The 22,559-nt window shown below is 35.4% G+C and overlaps 1 protein-coding gene and 1 long non-coding RNA gene across 9 annotated transcripts; both read right to left on the minus strand.

Annotated features, from left to right (window-relative positions):
* Positions 1–14,237: 14,237 nt before the first annotated feature.
* On the minus strand, positions 14,238–18,884 carry LOC149236830 (7-deoxyloganetin glucosyltransferase-like). 8 transcript variants are annotated; one of them, XM_089372516.1, is made up of 6 exons: positions 18,682–18,884; positions 18,199–18,267; positions 17,858–18,016; positions 15,154–15,680; positions 14,857–15,063; positions 14,238–14,805 (listed from the first exon to the last, which is right to left on the minus strand). In XM_089372516.1, the coding sequence occupies exons 3-6, from the start codon at positions 17,869–17,871 to the stop codon at positions 14,282–14,284; spliced, it is 1,272 nt and encodes a 423-aa protein (XP_089228642.1). In that variant the 5' UTR covers positions 17,872–18,016; positions 18,199–18,267; positions 18,682–18,884; the 3' UTR covers positions 14,238–14,281. The 8 variants fall into 8 exon arrangements, with proteins under 8 accessions (XP_089228642.1, XP_089228637.1, XP_089228638.1 ...); XM_089372511.1 differs by adding an exon at positions 16,192–16,269 and having other exon boundaries at positions 14,238–15,063; XM_089372512.1 differs by adding an exon at positions 16,192–16,269 and having other exon boundaries at positions 14,238–15,063; positions 17,823–18,016.
* Positions 18,885–19,280: 396 nt separating this feature from the next.
* LOC149236831 (uncharacterized) lies at positions 19,281–20,175 on the minus strand. The gene is made up of 3 exons (XR_016246255.1): positions 19,970–20,175; positions 19,487–19,555; positions 19,281–19,304 (listed from the first exon to the last, which is right to left on the minus strand). It is a non-coding gene; the product is annotated as an uncharacterized LOC149236831 (long non-coding RNA).
* Positions 20,176–22,559: the final 2,384 nt, after the last annotated feature.

Genomic DNA, 22,559 nt, shown 5'->3' on the forward strand with positions numbered 1-22,559 from the left:
TAGCATTAATCAATTCTCCTCCTTCAATGTTACTTTCTCAATGAACTCACAACTAATAACAACTGAACTACACAAAAATTAAAATTCGTAATCAGTGTAATGTCAACTGACGAAATACTGCAATTTATAACACAAAAATAAAAAATTGTAATCAACTAACAAAATACTGCAATTAATAACATGAAACATACAATAAATATTGACAGTTTAATAAGACTGTCTATGCTAGTAGTTAGATCATTGATTTTGGTATTACACATCTCCCTCATACAGGGCTGTAGAACACCCCTCACTTATCTTAGTGCAATGACAAAGAAGATGCAACATTACATAGGAAGAAGAAGCACATACTACTATAGCCTTAGGCTTACGATGCATCAACCAATAATGCAAAAGGTCAGAATTTTTCAATACCAATTGGGTGGTGTCTCCTTACAAAGAAAACATAGGTGTTGTACAAGCCCAACATTGTGGAAGATAAAAGGTAATGTGACCTATCTGATCATAATTTGATAATAGATAAAGGACAAGACTAGAGCACTTTTGAAGCATATAATATAAATGAAAATTTAAGTGCTGGAGGAACTTCAACAAAAATGAACTGCTAGCGAAGGAGACTAAAATTGCAATCAAGGGAAACATGAAGCATTGTGCATAGAACAGGAAAATTTGATGGAACTAAAACATATTGAACATTGTTGGACCTGCCAAAATATCCTAGATAGAAGAGGATATAGCATGTAATTGTGTACATGTTAAATGGTTAGAAAATATATCTCTGGATATATCAATGCCTCTCTTTTGGCCAATTGGGCCAATTTATTCCCTCGGGGGGGAATAATGTTACTAATCAAAGGAAATAACTATAAACTGATCAATGAAAATAAACGTCTATCTACAAAAAATTAATCATAAGCATCTACATTGGGTAGCATACCTCTTCCACTGATGGTCCTTCCTTGTGTCTCCTCTGCACATGATCTCCCATAGAAACCAAGATAAAAGAAATACAATTTAAAGGTTCAAGGTTCAAGCCAACCTTTATCACATTTATCAATTGTAAAATAGATAACCTATTTCAAATAGTAATCTTTTGTGTCAAACCTCCAACAAAAAAGTAAAATAATGGCTGAAACAAATTGAGACTCAAGCTTACCAACCTCTACCAATTTTCAAAAATGGTATGCTATAAGAATCCTAATCTCTTGGCATTGAAAGAAACCCTCTTATGAATGGCCATTTTGAACTGCCTGGAACATTGCAAAAACCAAATTGGCATCCACAATATACAATTAAAGAAATTTACCTCTTTCAAAAGATTCTCAGCTAAATTTTTTTATATTTTTTCATGAGGAAGTTGCATTATGCATTTCCTGTTATGGGCATGTATAATCCACGAAGCAACAGAACAATGTAGAAAAATGAATCATACTAATAAACAATGCAACCTTACTTCAACCTGGGATCAGTGATTAGACCAGAAGCGGATCGACATGCCATAGCGTAGAGCTCAAGTCATTCAAGAAATAGACAGAACTCGTAAACTCAGAATATGGTTAGAATGAAATGACATGCTAGGCTTGCGCCGAGGAACATGAGGAAATGGAGATTCTCCACTCAAAATATGCAGTACCTGCATCATTGTCGGTCTAGCTCTAGGATCGGGATGTGAACAGAGAAGTCCAACCAGCGACATTCTTCTCATTTCGTTCTCATCAAAATGAATTGACTGAACTCTAAAAGATTATCAATCACATTCAAGTATAGTCCTTGATGCTCATGGAGGAACTGGAAACCTGGCTCTGATCACAATTAGAGACAACCTCTTGAAGACTCAGAAGAAGGTTAGAATGAAATGACTTGTTAGGCTTGCCCTGAGGAACATGAGGAACTGGAGCTTCTCCACTCAAAATCTGCAATACCTACATCATTGTCGGTCTAATAACATTCTTCTCATTTCGTTCTCATCAAAGTTTCCTCTCAATCTTAAGTCTGAGGCCTCAAGAAGCTTCCCATCTCTATGCAAACCCCAAACCCAATCAACCAAATTGCTCTGTCCAGGTCGCGTATCCACCTCAATAGCTCTTCTTCTGTAAGAAACTTCCAAAATGACTACCCCAAAGCTGAAGACATTCATTTTGTTTGAGGCCTTTCCCATGAATAAATACTCAGGAGCAAGGTACCCCATTGTTCCTATTGTTAAAGTTGGATCAGGGCTCTTATTGTGCTCTATAAGCCGAGCAAGCCCAAAATCTCCTAGCCTTGCATTACATTCTTAGTAACAGATAGAACCGACTTCCCAATAATATTGTAAATTTCTGATCACATACAGGAACCTGGGAAATATTTTTGTGATTATTGTTCCTGCAATCTTTAAAATTCCTCTGAAGACCAGTGATCGCAAAACAAATGGGACAACATTTCCTCACCAGCATAATTTCCATTGTGTACAGGATTTATACCCACAAAATGGAATGTATACCATTATTTACATGTGAAATTGGAAGGGCAGTTAATCCTGAACAAAATTTACTTATAGGAAGAATATTTTGTTCCAGTCGAATCCTTTTCCTCCAAGCCGGAACAATCCTTTCACAGACCTCAGAAATTTTGCGCATCATGGAAATTTTTCAAGTAATAATTTGCTGCGAAAAAAATGCAAATATGGTCTTAGCTATGAATAATTTTCAGTTTCACTCAAGTATTAATGGAAAGAAGCACAATCCAGTAGGCAGGGCCTCTGTAGTTTTTGACATCATGTTCCGAAGCACATGTGAATAATATTTTCAGGATCAGACTTATTAAAATCTAATGTGCTTTGCTTGTAGATGTGCATGAAATTGCGTAGCTAATTACTGAGAAGTTAAAGCCATCCACTGCTATTGGTGTGGTACATACTCAAAATATACATGCATGCAGATAGGTTTTGTTTTTATTTTTGTTGTATTGTCCTATTAGAAATGCAACTGAATGTCATTACAAACCTTTTTTCAGAAATTCAACCATTTTTTTCATACAGAAAATCAAATTTTATTTGTCAAAAGGGGAAACAGATATGTTAAAAAAAATTGCATAGCACACATATTTGAGAGTCAGTGATTATGGAGACTTTACATCTCTCTTTGGAATCATCAAATGAAGGTGGAATTAGCTGCCCTTAATAAGTCAACAGGTGAGACTATATTGAATGGAGAATATCCATGCAATAATATCATCAATCTTTGAGAAATTGGCTTCTTAATGCAATTGGTGACCCAGTTTCTTGTAATACATGCACTTCTGTATGCCAAAGAAGGCAAGAAGAGATGACAAATTAGGGGAATGAAAAATGAACTAACTAAACTCTGAAAGATTATCAATCACATTCAAGAATAGTCCTTGATGCTCGTAGAGGCCTGGGAAATATTTTTGTGATTACTGTTCCTGCAATCTTTAAAATTCCTCTGAAGACCACTGATCACAAAACAAATGGGACAACATTTCCTCACCAGCATAATTTCCATTGTGTACAGGATTTATACCCACAAATGGAATGTATACCATTATTTACATGTGAAATTGGAAGGGCAGTTAATCCTGAACAAACTTTACTTATAGGAACAATATTTTGTTCCAGTCAAATCCTTTTCCTCCCAGCTGGAACAATCCTTTCACAGACCTCAGAAATTTTGTGCATCACAGAAATTTTTCAAGTAATAATTTGCTGTGAAAAAAAATGCAAATATGGTCTTAGCTATGAATAATTTTCAGTTTCACTAAGGTATTAATGGAAAGAAGCACAATCTAGTAGGCAGAGTCTCTATAGTTTTTGACATCATGTTCTGAAGCACATGTGAATAATATTTTTAGGATCAGACGTATTAAAATCTAATGTGCTTTGCTTGTAGGTGGCATTCAAATCCTCCAATAAAATTCTAAGTTCAATAATTTGTGCATGAAATTGCGTAGCTAATTCCTGAGAAGTTAAAGGCATCCACTGCTGTTGGTGTGGTACATACTCAAAATATACATGCATGCAGATAGGTTTTGTTTTTATTTTTGTTGTACTGTCCTATTAGAAATGCAACTGAATGTCATTACAAACCTTTTTTCAGAAATTCAACCATTTTTTTCATACATAAAATCAAATTTTATTTGTCAAAATGGGAAACGGATCTGTTAAAAAAATTTGCATAGCACACATATCTGAGAGTCATTGATTATGGAGACTTTACATCTCTCTTTGGAATCATCAAATGAAGGTGGAATTAGCTGCCCTTAATAACTCAACAGGTGAGACTGTATTGAATATCCATGCAGTAATATCATCAAGCTTTGAGAAACTAGCTTCTTAATGCAATTGGTGACCCAGTTTCTTGTAATACATGCACTTTTGTATTCCAAAGAAAGCAAGAAGAGATGACAAATTAGGGGAATGAAAAATGAACTAACTAAACTCTGAAAGATTATCAATCACATTCAAGAATAGTCCTTGATGCTCGTAGAGGAACTGGAAACCTAGCTCTGATCACAATCAAAGACAAACTCCTGAAGACTCAGAAGAAGGTTAGAATGAAATGGCATGCTAGGCTTGCGTCGAGGAACATGAGGAACTGGAGCTTCTCCAATCAAAATCTACAATACATGCATCATTGTCGGTCTAGCTCCAGGAACCGGATGTGAACATAGAATTCCAACAAACAACATTCTTCTCATTTTGTTCTCATCAAAATTTCCTTTCAATCTTAAGTCTGAGGCCTTAAGAAGCTTCCCATCTCTATGCAAACCCCAAACCCAAACAACCAAATTACTTTGTCCAGGTTGCGTGTCTGCTTCAATAGCTCTTCTTCCACAAGAAACTTCCAAAACAACTACCCCAAAGTTGAAGACGTCTGTTTTGTCTAAGTCCTTTCTCGAGAATAAATACTTAGGAGCAAGTTACCCCATTCTTCCTACTGTTAAAGTTGTATCAGGGCTCTTATTGTTCTCTAGAAGCCAAGCAAGCCCAAAATATCCTAGCATTGAAAGTTCCATCTAACATTATATTACTGGACTTAACATCTCTGTGAACCACCTGTTTCTCCCATATGCCATGTAAATATGTCAATGCAAATGCAACCTCCATCACTATCTTGCATCTATTTTCCCATGACAGCATCGGTCCTCCACCTTCTTGAAAAATGATCTTATCCAAGCTACTATTCGACATGTAATCATATACCAAAAGAATCTCTCCTTTCTCATGACACCATCCTTGCAGATGGAATAGGTTTCGATGACTAAAGTGTCCTGTAACTTAGAGCTATGCAAGAAATTCATATTTCCCTTTATTGTTGTAGGTAGATCTCTTCATTGCCACCAAAGATCCATCACTACGCAGAATCCATTTATAAATTGTCCCAAATGCACAATGACCCGCAACTCTAGCCATGTTGAATCCTTTGGTAGCATTGCTGAGCTCTTTGTTGTGGAAAGGGTTTACCTCGCCCCCTGCTGCTTGCAATCGACGAGGCAAAATCGAAACTGTTCCTGATGACGCGAAGTTGAAACTATTCGGGAGGAATGGAAGATCCCCTGTGAGCCTCGGTTGCCTGTGATCGAAGACGCGAAGTCAAAATCGTTCAGGAGTGATGGGTTAGGGTTTAACAACTCCTTTCCAAACTACCTTTGCATGATCCAACGGCTAAACGCCTTCCAATCGTCTAACATATAATCTAACGGGGCATGGTTATGACAGATGGACAAGAGGGGAGTTGATTTCAGAGGGGAACGCCTTATGGTGTAAATATCTAATACACCATACCGAACTCCAATTGACGTATTAATTTCCAAATCGAATCGAATCGATGAATTTTCAATTTTTTTTCAACAGTACGACCAAAATTGGTAACTATGCTTTCAAGTTATGTGTTTCTGCCACCAAATTGAAACCCATCACAATAGATCGCTATCAATGGCAATGCCAAATTCAATTCATAAAACATGGTCACACAATTTAACATACGCACGGCTAAACTCTCTAACCTACTTTTCACAAAATCCAAAATATGAAAAAGACCCCGCATCTTTCTTTTGTGGAACAAGCGCACAAGCTCTGACACCGTCATCTATAACAAGGCCCCATAGCTAAGGAAGGCCTCATAGCTAGGGTCCTATTGTCTAGTTTAAATATAATTAAATTAAAGTAAAGTAAATAAAAAATAGTAAAAAAAAAAATCAAATTTATTTGTTTTTTTTTTTCATGAAACTATTAAAAAAATAAAAATTAATAATGGTCAGAATCTTTTAGATGTGAATTGTGTAAAAATATTTTAATAATATAAATAACTATGTAAATCTTCAATCATAAATAAATAATGTTTTTAAACAAATCTTGATAACTAAAAATTAAATTGTTATTTTTATTGGATTATACATATATATACTGTAAATTTTAATGGTAGTTAATTTTTTTATTGTATTGAATTTGGAAAAAAAACATTTAAAAAAAGAGTTGAAAATATAATTTAAATTTAAATTTTGGGTTTTACCGCATACATTTTTAATTAATTTTATTTAAAATTTGGTTAAAAAATTATTAAAATTATAAATTTGTTGTTGAGTATTTATTTGTTGTGTTTTTTAGTCAACCCGATTTCAAGGAAAGCCTTGGTGTGCATCACTTATCAATTTAGAGGATTGAAAAAATATAGAATGATTATATGCAACATAGTATATTTAGAAAGCCAATTTAAATTTATTTTTAAATTGAAATAAACATTATGTCTCATCATTTTTTTAATATTTCTAAGTAACTCCTACCTTTAACAAAATATGTCATTTGTATCACCAAAGTTGTAAATTTTCTAAATTGAAAAAATACTTTTATACCTATTTAATTTAAATTTTTTTATTTATAACTATAATAAACATTTATATCAAAAGTATGTTAAAATAATAAATATTTTAAAAGAATTATACTGGATTTATTTTGCCTAACTAAGATAAACTACAAGCAGATATAAAAATATAAATCTATTCCTAATTCACATGTAAAATTGTATATTTCTATTATTATTTAACTTATCATTAAAATCAAATTTATTTTATATGAAATTGCATTATTTAAATTTGTATTACTAAATTATCAATACCTATCTCATCACGATGTACGTAGTATCATATACACCAAACAAATTAGCTTGAAGAAATTATGAAAAATTTAAGACACTACTAAAAATTGGTTATATTAAATTGACCAACAACATGTACACCAAAGAAATTAATTTGAAAAAATTATGAAAAAATTAAAATATAATTAGAACATAGTTATATTAAGTTTGACAATTTTTATGTGAAAATAATGAAAATATTATATCAAGTAAAAGATAAAAATTTATGTCCAAGTATTAGGTTCTTACTAAAAACCATTAAAAAAAAATTCTACCAAGATTTCCTTTTCCTTTGGTTTTTAGAGTAACGAAGGCCCATATTGCATATATACAATTCTGCATTATTTTTATTTATCTATCCAAGTTTTCTTAACCACTATTAATAATAGTAAACAATACAATTATGTTGGATAATATAAACTATAACTCTTATCGGTTAAGACTAAATTGTGTGTGAATTGATCGAGGGTATTTACAATATACCTTGCGCCTACTTATCTTACTTTACGCTAAGTAATAATAATTTACACCTGCTTCTCCTCACTTACGCCATAAGAAGAGTTATTGATTGAAGGAGAACCAGGAGCAGTTAGCACTAACCCTAAAGAAAGGAACCTTTAATAGATAGAGTAATTACACTGAAAGTGACTTACACTCCGTCAAGGATTGAGGTTGTGAGCTGTTACTGAGAAGTCCATTCGCTAGGATACGCAAGCAGGCCATAAGGGCTGGTAATAATAGCCTCAGCAGCCTCCCTCCGTGCAGGGTTCTTACCAAATTTTTTTCCGTGCAGGGTTCTTACCAAATTTTTTTTTTTAGTAATATTAAAATAATAATAAATAAAAAATAAGTGTATAAAAAATAATATTTTTTAAATAACAGAAGTTACACTATAATAATTATAGTACACATGTTATGTTATTAGAGTACATGATATAATGAGAGTTGTACAAATTGTACATGTCATTTTGACATTTTTTTCAAATTTATATTTTTAAAATTATTTTTTGTTTGACAATTAAAAATAAAACCCACCAAAACTGTCTATTCAATTTATTCAATTTATTACTATAGTAATGAGAAAATAGAATTTTTGAATTTAATTACAAACCATTTGTGTTTATGGTACATAGCAATAAATATATAATGTTAATTTTCAAATTATTTATATTTATTGTACATAGTAATTAATATAGAATATAGTAATTAATGATAGAGTACACAAAAGTCAATTCTTGTATCATTATATAATAAGAGATAATAAAAAAGGAGACATTTTAAGTAGTGAAATTTGAAATAAATAGAAATAAATTTTATTTAAAAATAATAAATTTAATTTCATAATGTTAAGCTTAAATTTTAATTTTTTTATTTATTAAATTAATAGCAAATTTATGTGAAATATGAGCCGATATATATATTCTTATTCTTGATTTGCGATCATAATAGAGAAGCTCATCGAGAGTGCTCCCTCCAACAGATGAAGTAAAAGCCCTCTGAACATTCAGCTATAGATATCTGTGAAAAGGTCCTCTCTTCTATGCATGATCCAGCCAAGACAGAAGTTGAGCGATTTCATATGAATCAGTGGAAAAGATAATAAAAATCCTACATATATTTATAACACTCACTTTAGCTCTATCAGGAATTCCTGTTTCTGTGGCTTTGGCTGGGCCGGGAGTAGGTGTACTACCATTGATGTTGATATGCTGAAATTTCTCGTGGAAAATCTAATTTCTAGAAGGCGTGTGTTCTAGAGTCATGGGGTGGGGTCGGCTATGAGAATGAAGTGACCGGTAGATCAATGTTCACCAAAAAAAAAACCACACAAATCTTAAATATCAGAAAACTAGCTGCGAAAATCAAATCAGTGCCCAGTGTTGCAGCGTGACACTTTGGTTACCTGCATAGTCGTTTATATTTTTTTCCTGGGGTGGGGTCGGCTATGAGAACGAAGTGACCGGTAGATCAATGTTCACCAAAAAAGACCACATAAATCTTAAATATCAGAAAACTAGCTGCGAAAATCAAATCAGTGCCCAGTGTTGCAGCGTGACACTTTGGTTACCTGCATAGTCGTTTATATTTTTTTCCTGGGGTGGGGTCGGCTATGAGAATGAAGTGAGCGGTAGATCAATGTTCACAAAAAAAACCACATAAATCTTAAATATCAGAAAACTAGCTGCGAAAATCATATCAGTGCCCAGTGTTGCAGCGTGACACTTTCGTTACCTGCATAGTCGTTTATATTTTTTTTCCTGGGGTGGGGTCGGCTATGAGAACGAAGTGACCGGTAGATCAATGTTCACCAAAAAAAACCACATAAATCTTAAATATCAGAAAACTAGCTGCGAAAATCAAATCAGTCGTTTATATTTTTTTCCTGGGGTGGGGTCAGCTATGAGAATGAAGTGACCGGTAGATCAATGTTCACCAAAAAAGACCACATAAATCTTAAATATCAGAAAACTAGCTGCGAAAATCAAATCAGTGCCCAGTGTTGCAGCGTGACACTTTGGTTACCTGCATAGTCGTTTATATTTTTTAGAAATTGAAAAGAAAAAACTTAACAAATATCATAATATTATTAAAAATAATTTATCATCCAATTCTATAAAAGGAAAAAAATTAAATCACATCATCTTAGATTGCAATTACACTGCCTATCATAGAGTTATTTGAGCAGTTAGGGGCTAATATGCCTGCTTTTACTTTACGTAGCATTCGAGGCTACTGCTAGTAATATAGAGTCTGTCAGATTTTAAACCAATTCATATTCAATAGTCTTTATATCACCTCCTACAAGATTAAATGTTGAATATCAATTTGGATTAGACTCACAATTAGTTATCTAGCTAGTTTTGGATTGACAATGTCCTTTTAAGGCTCCTCATGATAGATCATCAGGTTCAAATACACTATTAACTTTAGCTTAAAAGAAAAACGTTTCACTATCACTTGAACTATTAACTTATGATTGCCGGAGAGGGTAGTAAATGGAGATTGAATTTAGTATTATGACGAAGATAAAATTGCAGACACTCAAAAATATATTCTATTATTCTTGAATGAGGAAATTACACACATATTTGTACAATCAATAGTCTCAAGATAGGAATTCTATCTTGGACGTACAGTAGTGTGCTTGAGAGATTCTCTCAACCACACACTAAACTAGGAGAAACTAAATTCCTATTATGTAGGAACAAACTCCTCAAATGGAGAATTACAACCATAGACAAGTAGAAATTAATTATTTCTAACTCCCCCCCTTAATGACTACTTGTCATGATAGTCAAATCCACCACCATTAGGCGAATTGCATGTACAAAACCTCCCAAAACACAATCTGCCTCCCTCGGACGGATCCACAACTTCTCCGATCTGCCTCCTCTCGCAAATCGCCAAATGAAGATGAGGATTCCCGCGGATCCCCTTGAAGGTGAATTGGCACGATCTTTCCGTAAAATTCCGCACCAGTCTGGTATTTTGGCACGGTGGCGCTATTAATGGCCTAACAGACGCGCCAGTTGCGCACCTTGGTGCGACTGTCAGTGCGAAAAGCGTGCCAATCCCCTTCTACTGAGAAAATTGAAAAATCATATGAGTCCGAGCTAGGTGTTCTGCAGTCCACCTGCTCAATTGAGCACAAAGCTCTCGTGTACACCCGGCCACAAAGGCACCTCAAGCCACAAAGTCGATTTTGCCACAAAGGCAAGCTGGTCACAAAAGCACTTCAGCGACAAAAACTCTATAGATGGTTTCTGGCTCACCACCAACCCTCACTTTACAGTGACAAAAGATGGTTTCAGGGTGACCATAAACCATTACAAAGTGGTTTTAAGATCACCACGAACTTTTAGATGCCTTTAAAAAACTTACATTTCATTCCACATTTTGGAGTTTCTGGGTACATACAATGATTATTACAGCAACTGGACTTGCTTATAACATGCTAGGGAGTCTATTCCACAAGTCACACTAACTCAAACAAACATCTACTTTGTTGTCCACCATAAACATTGTCACTGCTCCTTTACCTCATCTGTGAGGGGTCCACTGATAAAGAAACCGGAACATATGCACTCACAGCCACACGAAGAGAACACAATTTTCCCTTCAAGAAGAGTAATTCAAGACTCCATGGTCCAATCCTCCACCGCATTTTAGTATCCAATTCTCCTGGCATCGCAACATAATGCCACTTCCCCTACTCACAGTATCAAGGCTAGTCACTGTTTTCAAGCATACTGCCTCATGCTCGCTAACAATCTGCAACACGATCTCAATCATCCTCCAATCTCTGATGTAGCTCCAATTGATGTCATTTTCACTGTCATGTGTTCACCATTCCCTGCAAATTTGCTTAGTGTTGGAATGACCAGTTCCAACACACTTAGCATTGTGACAATAGTTGGTCATACTAATGTCACTTAAATAATAACATAAAATACCATGACATGAAATACTTATTATGAAAATCAGTAGCATTTACTTCATGGCCAAATAGTAAGAGTAGAAACCAGGTCGCCCTTGCTGGAGGACAAACGGAGAGCAAAAAGATGGGCTGACATACCCCCAATAAGCCAAAACTACTCATTTCTCCACCAATCATCAAGATAAAATAGCATAGAAATCAAGTGTCATGAAATTGAACGCAAACACGAACTCGCGCCTCATCACAATTCTTCATTCACGCCATTTTTTCGCTCTTTAGAACTGGCTTTCCTACAACAAATTTAATGTAGCTGATGTTCTTCATGCAAATTGTGAACTTCCTCGATCAGGACTGGATAATGCTGAAGACTTTTTATGCAACCTTTCCTTCAAATTTCAGATCTTTGCATCTACTCTCGCTGAAAATCCTATTTTAGTTGTTTTTTTGCTTGGCTTTTGCCCGCTCTCTGAAGGACATCTTAACATCATTGAAATCTTTCCTTAAAGACTTAACTTCTTGAATAATATGGTGATCCATGGGTTTGAATGCTCTTGAATGATTTGTATGTGACTGAACTTGTTGTTGAGGATCCAGACATTACCAACAATGTCATTAGAAAATCCAATAAGAAAAGCACTTTAGGGCTGCAGCCTTAAAGCACAAACAGAAAGTCAAAGATATGAGACCGTATACAACAACAATAGCATTTACAATCACAAAAAACGTGAAGGCAAGAGTGTAATGGTATTTGGATTTCAAAGAAACATTGAAGATTGAAATGGTTTGCGTGTTCAATCCCATAACAATTGCAACACTCAACGTGGCTGCTACTCCAAGAAGCCTGACCACATAGTCCAGCGTCCCTCTAGACCGATATATGGGATTAGTATAACCCATGATAGCCCTCTTCTTCACCACTGATATTTCGCTGCAGACAACAAGGATTCAAGATCTTCTATTGTTCTCTGCAAGATCCTTCGCTATACTCAGCAAGGTCCCGCCTACAAAGCAACAGAGAAGATCCTTCGCTATTCAATTCAACGGCCAAAAATATATCACTGATTCTCCCAAACTCACACAACCGACAACAGTGATATCAACACGACCGATGAGGTAGATCTGTCGAGATCGACTTATCCCACGAAACTTGCAGTGAATTACACCCAGCGAGTCACCACGATCTTCATAAGCCAACGAGCTGTTCGCCTCTCAACCAGCAGGTTACGTAGGAGCAAGGCACTTTACTCTATCGGCCTCCTTCGATTAACAACACGCCAGTCCATGATACCAAGATAAAATTGCAGAAATCATAGATCCGCCTGAATCCAGCCTCTGATTAACAACACGCCAGTCCAAGATACCAAGATAAAATTGCAGAAATCATAGATCCGCTTGAATCAAAAACTAGAGTCTCTTAATGATGGACAAACTAAACACTAAAAAAAATACCAGGAGGGGCCAGGCCTTCACAGGCTCTGATACCAAGATAAAATTGCAGACACTCAAAAATATATTCTATTATTCTTGAATAAGGAAATTACACACATATTTATACAATCAATAGTCTCAAGATAGGAATTCTATCTTAGACGTACAGTGGTGTGGTTGAGAGATTCTCTCAACCACACACTAAACTAGGAGAAACTAAATTCCTATTATGTAGGAACAAACTCCTCAAATGTAGAATTACAACCATAGACAAGTAAGAATTAATTACTTCTAACTGACGAGTATTCCTATCTCCTGTCCAAAACAATGATGTCATGGATATTGAGTGAGAGCTTATCAGTAAGAAGCTATGTGATCTCGTAGAAACTTTTTTTAATAGCAATATCGTTATATATAAAGTTATAAAAATTATGAGATGGAGATTGGTAAATCTGGGTTTAGTTTAAGTTTTATGTTTAAATTTTATTAAAAAAACCAAACGAGTGAGACTAAGAGTCGATTAGAAGCCATACAAGTTTAAGTTTCACATGATCAAATACTCTATAATCCTGTATCAATTATAATCACTTTATCAATTATAATCACTGCATCCTTCAATTCCCCTCTAATCTTGTAATAAGTTTAATCGTTCTATCATTTAAAATTAAAGTTATTATATAAATATTGTACATTCAGAATTTTATATATATCTCTTTTAATTCCCCTTTAATCATCTAATAAATTTAATCATTGTATCTTTTAAAATAGAAGTTATTGTATAAATATTGTATATTGAAAATTATATATTTATATATATATATATATATATATATATATATTATTTTTAAAACTGCAAAGATACGTGGAAGGAATAAAAGATTTGGAAATATCCTCTTAAAAAATTAAATCACTAAATATAAAAACTAATCATCCTCAAGACAATTTTCTACTTAATAAATAGACTGAAAAACAACATGAAAATTTAACATGCCTCGGCCATTAAGAAAAACAAATCAAGTCATGTCATGACATGATTAACACATGTTTAACCCGAGGTTCTATATTTAGTGTTAAAATGTAACGCTGTGGAATTTCAAATAAATAATCTAATTTTGGTAACCCTTAACCACAATGACTTATGTGACATTCAAGGAAAATATCCCAATCAAATATTATCTTAAAAAGTTATTTTTATCACAATCACAATGGTAAACAAGAGGAGCTGCGACGCAGCGAGTCCCTGCGTGAAGTTGATCCAGACCTCGATGTAACCCCTTGCCCAGCATCATGATCGACCACTTGCGCTTGGTTCTGGAGCCTGTGCTTGAATAAAAGCTTGAAGAAAACACTGTACAATTGCACCGAAAACGCAAACCATGATGAGAGGACAGCCCTCCAAGAGCTCCTGCCAGCCGAAGCGAGTGGCCTGGCCCATGGCCATTCTGGTGTGGGTCAGAAATCCTCCGACCGAAGGATGTGAAAGCACTTTCATCTGAGGCGCCCACCTCACGAAGAAGCTTCTGTACTTCACCTTCTCCAAAAAATCACAAGGCAGCGCAGCGGTCTGACCATGAATCAGATCAGGACGAATAGCCCACAGGAAGGGCTGCCTGCTTGCCTCCAACCCCCACGCGAATTCTAAGACTTCCTCCTCCGACATAACAGAGACGCTTCCAAAGCAAACATAAATAACAGAGTAAGGCTCCTGACTGTCCAGCCATTTGACGCAGCCAGTTTCTTCAGTCCACATGCTTGCAGAGACATCAGATATTGTATCATCTCCACATTGTGCCTGTAGAACAAGAGGACCTATAGTATACAAGGCAGGAAGTCTGTTCCGTAGTGCATCGAGTATAGGACCATCAAGCTCATCAAATGTATTAAGTATTACCAAGTCGGCTTCTAGAGTGGCCTGTGCTTGAATTTTGTTAAATTCAAATATGTAATAATAATTAGAATTCTCTGTAAGTAGTAGAGAACTGGGCAGATCTTTGACACGCAACGGAGGCATTCCAGGAATGCAGCTGATTACTTCTTCCTTGTATCCATTTGTCAAACATTTCTCATCTGCAGCAGCAAGCAATGCCATAATTCAAAGTTAGTTCTGTGTTAATCTACTGACTCGGGTAGGGTTAATCAATATATAAATATATATACCTTTGAGAGGAATATAACCATTGTCGACGAGAAGAGGCATGAAGAAATAAGTGGAGAAACCACAAGCACTGTGCGTCCAGAAGGCCACTCTGGGAATTCCAAGCTTCCTGGCGGTCTTCTGCGGGAAAGAAAGCAATCCGTCGGAAACAATACAGGTGAGAGGAGGAACAACACCCTGTGTTTGCAAATGCTTCATTTCGTCAATCAGCTTGTCGAAATACAGAGGGACGTTATCAGTCAACGACTGACATAGCTCGGGTAATTTGGAGGTTCGGACATGCTCCGCAGGCAGGCCATCCGGAATAGTCTCGAATCTAAAGTCGGGCCGAGGTTTAACAGAATCGACTGATCCAGATCTGAGAAGGCGCTGTTGTATGTATTCAGTATTTACAAAAGTAATATAAAATCCTCGAGCATACAAGACTTTGGCAAGTTGCATCATGGCCTGAATATGACCCTGAGCGGGGAAAGGAAACATAAGAGCATGAGGACGTCCATTGACAAGCGCCATGCTAATGGCAGAGAAGCTGTGTAAAGCAACAACAAAAACAAAAACAGTGGTAAGCCCAACTTGATGAGGGTGATACTGATATATACACACACAAAATCTAAAATTGCGGATCACGTGAGATTTGCTCTGCTGGATCTGCCTGGTAATGATCGTATAACTTGCCGAACAAGAAAACTATGCCGACCATCTTTCTTTTAACGTTTTCCAATTTGAAAACTTCTAAAGTTTCGTTGACTATATAGATAGTGGTTTGTCTTTTAACGACATAAAAAGCCGACAGCCTGTCCGTAACAGACCACGAATCCAATGGGCAGGACGAAACTGATGATACTGTAGCTTAAGGTTAAAATTCATAGCTTAGTTTAAATAAGAAGAAGAAGATAGAGACACTTTGGACATGAGCCCTGAATACAAAATAAATAGACCCTGAGAAAGTGTTGCATGATTCACTGGAAAAGCCCATCAAACTGCCTTCAGAAACTGCCTTCAGAAGTCAGATATAGTAAGGACATGTTGAATAGACCTACCAGTACCGAGTCGATGTATTTTTCTTGTTGATTCTACATCAACTGCAATAAAGAACCATTGTGAGGGGCATTGAACACCTGTCAATCAGGGGAGAAGATAGAGAAGATATACTCAGTAAAAAGTAGTGCAAAGCTAAATTGAAAAAATAAATTAAAGAAATAGTTTCCAAAATTCTTTCCTGCAGGCAAAGGCAGATTATGATTCACTTCCTTAACATCTTTTAAGAAATGTTACACATAATTCGTTGATGGCGGTGTATAAATATCCTCTCACGTGGAGCATTATTTCATGTCTTAAACATCGTTTAAGTAGTCATTCTGCATGTTATTTTTTCATGCATTCCATCGTTGAATCAATCCTCCGTGCCCCCGCCTTCCGATCTTCCGATCCCAAATTCCTCGCTTAGAAATATGCGTTACACTTAAAAGCTTATAATTATTTTTTACGTTTTAAAGTGGTATCAAATGTATTTGATTAATTAAGTTAAGTAATGTTTAAAAATGAGAATAAAAAACAAATTAATAAGATAATCCAAAAACTTGTGGTCAGAGTGAAAAGCTATTTTATTCAAAGATTTCAATGAATTATTTCAAATAAAGACATAGGCGCTTGGGGATGACAAAATGTCATAAGTTGGCAATCTATCCCAGTGTGTGCGCATGCATTTTGACAGATGTCATTCATAACGTTACGAATTATATTTTCTATAGCCCATTTTGACAGACTTCCATTATATTTTCTATCTATAATTTCTAGTGGGTTTCGCACCGACCAAGCTTTTTGGACGAGCTCCAGATTTTTTCTATGGCAGACTGAGACCAGGTCTTAGGATTCAATGAGACCAGATATTCTAAGCTATCATCTCTCAAAGCATACTCGGGGTCTCCTGCACCAGCAAACCAATCAATCCAGGAGGGCGATCTTAGAAGCAGACAGTTTATTAGCAAAGCTCAGCAATGTCATTATTAGAAAGGTATATTCTCTTCGAACAGGACCCATTCGGATCATCCATCAGGCTGGCATTCAAGATTTCAGGGTTCAAGACCCATTCGGATCATCCATCAGGTTGGCATTCATGATTTCAGGGTTCAAGACCCATTCGGATCATAGAATTCGACCGCCGGTTGTCTTAGCACCAGGATATTCCAAATTTATACTTACAGATTCTCTTTAATGTAATACCAGTGCCGATGGCATGCTTTTTGGAGCCCTTGGAAAGTGCCCGTTGTGTGAGGGTCGATTGGAATATTCTAATGGTCAGTAAAAATGTCTAGGCTAGCAAAGGCACCAGCAATGGCAAAGCAAGCGTAGAACACCAGCAACAGTATTTCAATGGCCTTTCCTCTGCGAAGTAAAGGCAAGTTGCCCAAAATTTCTTGAGATGAAGAATAGGAAAATATCCGGTTGGAAATTGCGTTGTTCTTGTTCACAAGTTATGGAAAGGTCTGATGAAATATTACCCTCTGAGCTTTAAAATGTTCTTGTAGTCCTCTGTGTATATTCTATGTTCTGTTGGTATAATAGAAATACTTGAAATTAATGCAATAATTGTGGAAACCTGTACATTCCATTCAGTATGCAGATAAGAAAACTTAATCTATTAAGCGATACATATTTTCTCCACGGCAACCTGCAAATCATTAAACAGGAAGAGAGCCATGGTACCACAAATACTTCATGATTGTTTTGTCATTCTGATATTATTGTTTTAGTCACGACTCATTTTGTTTCTTTTTTTTTCAATTCAGCTAAAACGCCAGAGCCCGCGTAGGTCAGAGAGGTTGGCACAGAGAGTTCCATATAAATCGCACTCCAACCTCCAGCCTGTTTGCAAAAAAAGGAAAGATATAGTGAGTAATCCTGGGTTTATATGGAATAGTTTAGCAACAACAGTATTTTCAGACAATAGTTTAACAATCATAATTTTTAATTTTTTCGGCTTTTATTGCTGTGCACGCTAGTAAATTAGCTTGATAGGAAAATTTATATCAAAAAACAAGACTCACCTATACACCAGGTTCGCTTGCAAAGAGATACATATCGACACCTCGTATTTGCTGGACCAGTCAGAATTGCTTGGGTAAGAAAAGAAAGGCACTTGGTATTAGCTATAACAATCGAAATTGCTTAAGGTAAATTATCTTGACGAGAAAAATGATATAAATTTGTCTATTTCTATGCTAATTCTACATGCATCACCTATTAATTTTGATTTTGGTTATGTTTGTTCGTGCATTTGGTCAGTCTTTTTATAACATTTCATATTCCAAAACTTTATATAAATTTGTCTATTTCTATGTTAACTCTACATGCGTTATCTATCAATTCTGATGTTGTTTATATGTTTGTTCCTGCATTTGGTGAGTGTTTTTATAACATTTCATATTCAAGAACTTGCTTATAGTAAGCTAAGATTGCAACACTATTTCTATCTGAAAAAATTGTCACACAATAAAAATAAAGACGGACAAAGATTGCTTCTCGAATACCTGAGCTTTGATGTCGTTCTTTTTTCATTTCAGGTAAAACCCCAGAGCCTGCGTAGGTCAAAGAGGCTGGCACAGCTGAGACGCGAAGGAACTATTAATGATCTTCCCGACAGCCGCAACAGCCCCTGTGTGCTTTCTCTTTCAGTACGCAAGCGAGATGGCGGTGCTGATGAAGCCACTACTGGACTACGCCTGGAATTGGCTCTGCCTCTTATGCTTACTATAACACCTTTGCCGACAGCATCTGTTCTCCATGCAGAGTGACACGTTCAGCCTCCTCAGATAGCTCAAATGCAATAAGAACATGAAATGCCACAGATTTAATGCCAGCATTAGTTCAAACCCGTTAACGGTTAGCCAGAATGCAGGAGGCTTAAATTGGTTTTTAAGCTATGGTCGGGCCTCTTCCGCCTCGGGAAGAGGCCAAATAAGATGGCAAAAGTTAAGTTAGAAATGAAACTTTGGTTATCCGGCACAGCTCATTAATCCAGCGTTTGAAAACTTTGTAATAACCAGCATATAACACAGTGTTTATTTGGGGAAACTAATGCTATCTGCCCCCGATCGATTACAATAGTCCCTGCCGAATGCCAGATGGCATAAATCGCACTCCAACCTCCAGCCTGTTTGCAAAAAAAGGAAAGATATAGTGAGTAATCCTGGGTTTATATGGAATAGTTTAGCAACAACAGTATTTTCAGACAATAGTTTAACAATCATAATTTTTAATTTTTTCGGCTTTTATTGCTGTGCACGCTAGTAAATTAGCTTGATAGGAAAATTTATATCAAAAAACAAGACTCACCTATACACCAGGTTCGCTTGCAAAGAGATACATATCGACACCTCGTATTTGCTGGACCAGTCAGAATTGCTTGGGTAAGAAAAGAAAGGCACTTGGTATTAGCTATAACAATCGAAATTGCTTAAGGTAAATTATCTTGACGAGAAAAATGATATAAATTTGTCTATTTCTATGCTAATTCTACATGCATCACCTATTAATTTTGATTTTGGTTATGTTTGTTCGTGCATTTGGTCAGTCTTTTTATAACATTTCATATTCCAAAACTTTATATAAATTTGTCTATTTCTATGTTAACTCTACATGCGTTATCTATCAATTCTGATGTTGTTTATATGTTTGTTCCTGCATTTGGTGAGTGTTTTTATAACATTTCATATTCAAGAACTTGCTTATAGTAAGCTAAGATTGCAACACTATTTCTATCTGAAAAAATTGTCACACAATAAAAATAAAGACGGACAAAGATTGCTTCTCGAATACCTGAGCTTTGATGTCGTTCTTTTTTCATTTCAGGTAAAACCCCAGAGCCTGCGTAGGTCAAAGAGGCTGGCACAGCTGAGACGCGAAGGAACTATTAATGATCTTCCCGACAGCCGCAACAGCCCCTGTGTGCTTTCTCTTTCAGTACGCAAGCGAGATGGCGGTGCTGATGAAGCCACTACTGGACTACGCCTGGAATTGGCTCTGCCTCTTATGCTTACTATAACACCTTTGCCGACAGCATCTGTTCTCCATGCAGAGTGACACGTTCAGCCTCCTCAGATAGCTCAAATGCAATAAGAACATGAAATGCCACAGATTTAATGCCAGCATTAGTTCAAACCCGTTAACGGTTAGCCAGAATGCAGGAGGCTTAAATTGGTTTTTAAGCTATGGTCGGGCCTCTTCCGCCTCGGGAAGAGGCCAAATAAGATGGCAAAAGTTAAGTTAGAAATGAAACTTTGGTTATCCGGCACAGCTCATTAATCCAGCGTTTGAAAACTTTGTAATAACCAGCATATAACACAGTGTTTATTTGGGGAAACTAATGCTATCTGCCCCCGATCGATTACAATAGTCCCTGCCGAATGCCAGATGGCAGGGACTAATAATATGAGTGGAACTCCCCGTTGTTATATGTGATACGTTTTACAAGTGGAAAGAAACAATGGCAACTAATTCGTCCCATGTAGTTGAACCACGAATTTGAATTGAAAAGGAATTCATCTGGAAGCTTTTGCATTCCATCATTTTCTAGGGGTTTGGAGGATTTCAAAATTTAATCTTTAAGGCATTTTGTTTCATTGTTTTCACTAGTAGATTTGTAACATTTCATTTTCGTTACAAAGTTGTTTCTCTTCATTATTTTTTTTTGAATAATTTGTATAAATGATTTGTCACATTTCATTTTCGTTATAAAGTTGCTTCTCTTCATTATTTCTTTTGAATAATATGCATAAAGTTTAGGTTGATAATGGAATATTAAGGATTTTCCAAAAGTTTGATACGGAAAACTCATTATAAATCTTTATCATTTCATCATATTTTTTTCCAAAATTTGTGTAAGGTTTTGTATGAAAAGTTTTTGTTCTAAAGATGTATTGTCTCATTTTCATTCTTGAATAATTTATCTAAACATATAATGGAAAATATAAAAATAAGTAAGCGACAATATCATTTATTATTTTTGTCTTACAGATTTATTGACAGTTTTACACAAGAAAATTCATTGTGTCTTTGCATTGCGATCATTTTCTACAGTAATTTTCCAATAGGTTTAGTGTGTCAAATTTCTATGTAAAGTTTTCTTTCAAGATTTATTTCTAGATAATTTTGCTATAACTTTCAACGGATAATATTTTAGCTTCAATAGATGTCTATCTTATATCTTATATTTCTTCGCCACTTTCATAAGGTTTTGTGTTGAAGCTTTTCATTCTAAAGCTTTCTTGTTTCATAAACCTAATGGAAAGGAAGATAAAGAAAACACAACTCCACACACATAAAGAATATAAAATACTACTCTTCTTCTATTGGTCACAAAAACTTGATTTCACATATCTATATAGTTGTAGCTCTTGTATTTCACACACAATTGATTCAACCTAACTTGATTACAATGAATCTGGTGAGGGGTATTTATTCTTTTCAAGAAGCGAATCACTCAAAATAACTTCAACATGCAAACACACACCATATTTGACTTTTCCTAAAATAAGACTAAAATCAAACTCACTCATACTTGACTCAGTTAACTCGCACTCTAAATCTAGACTACGCTTAACTCAACTTATCTTTATAAGCATCATTTGACTTGGTTCTTACTAGATCTTCACACAAGAGTAATTACTATTTCAAGCAATTCCCCTTAATTACTGTCATATGACTCAACTATGCCTACTAGGCTTAGAATAAAAATTGACTCAATCATAGCTCAAACATGCCTATTGGTCTAAGTCTTAGCTACGCTTACAATGACTCAAAACTTTGACAATTTTTCATTTTCTCTTTTGTTTCTTCCAAATTCTATACCTTCGAAATTGGTTCATTCTCTTTTGTGCTTTATTGTTGTACGCACCATATTTCCTCACTTGTTGCTGCTGGAATGTTTCTTTTACTTGTCTTGTATTTTTTTTGAAAAGTAATATGATCTTGTTTTATATAGCTTCTTCTTCAAATATTCTTTCACTCATAGACTGCTACCACAACTCTTTATCTTCAAATTGTCTTCTTTTCTCTTATTTTTGCATTTCATATTCATCATATTTCTGCCATATTTCTTGATAGCATAATTTTATTTATTCATGAATCAATTGTTGAAAAATGGTTTCAATGCTTTCTTCTTTGTTTCCAAAAATGCCCATCTCTTTCTCTTCACTTTCACATTGGGTACTACTGCTTTTTTCTTGTACTTTGCACACTCAAGATCAATGTTACAAATATCTTCTTTATGCTATGCATTGAGAGATTCCTTTTATTTATCTTCCTTAATTTCCACTCCTTTACAAACCTCTACTACTGCAAACAAGTTGTCTTCCACTTGGCTTCCAGACACAAGTGAGATTTTCTCACCAAATAACAACATAACAAT

Source organism: Pinus tabuliformis, chromosome 8 (assembly GCF_031772625.1).
Source record: "Pinus tabuliformis cultivar Carrire ecotype Pingquan chromosome 8, CPIR1, whole genome shotgun sequence".
In the NCBI taxonomy this organism is placed as follows: Eukaryota; Viridiplantae; Streptophyta; class Pinopsida; order Pinales; family Pinaceae; genus Pinus; species Pinus tabuliformis.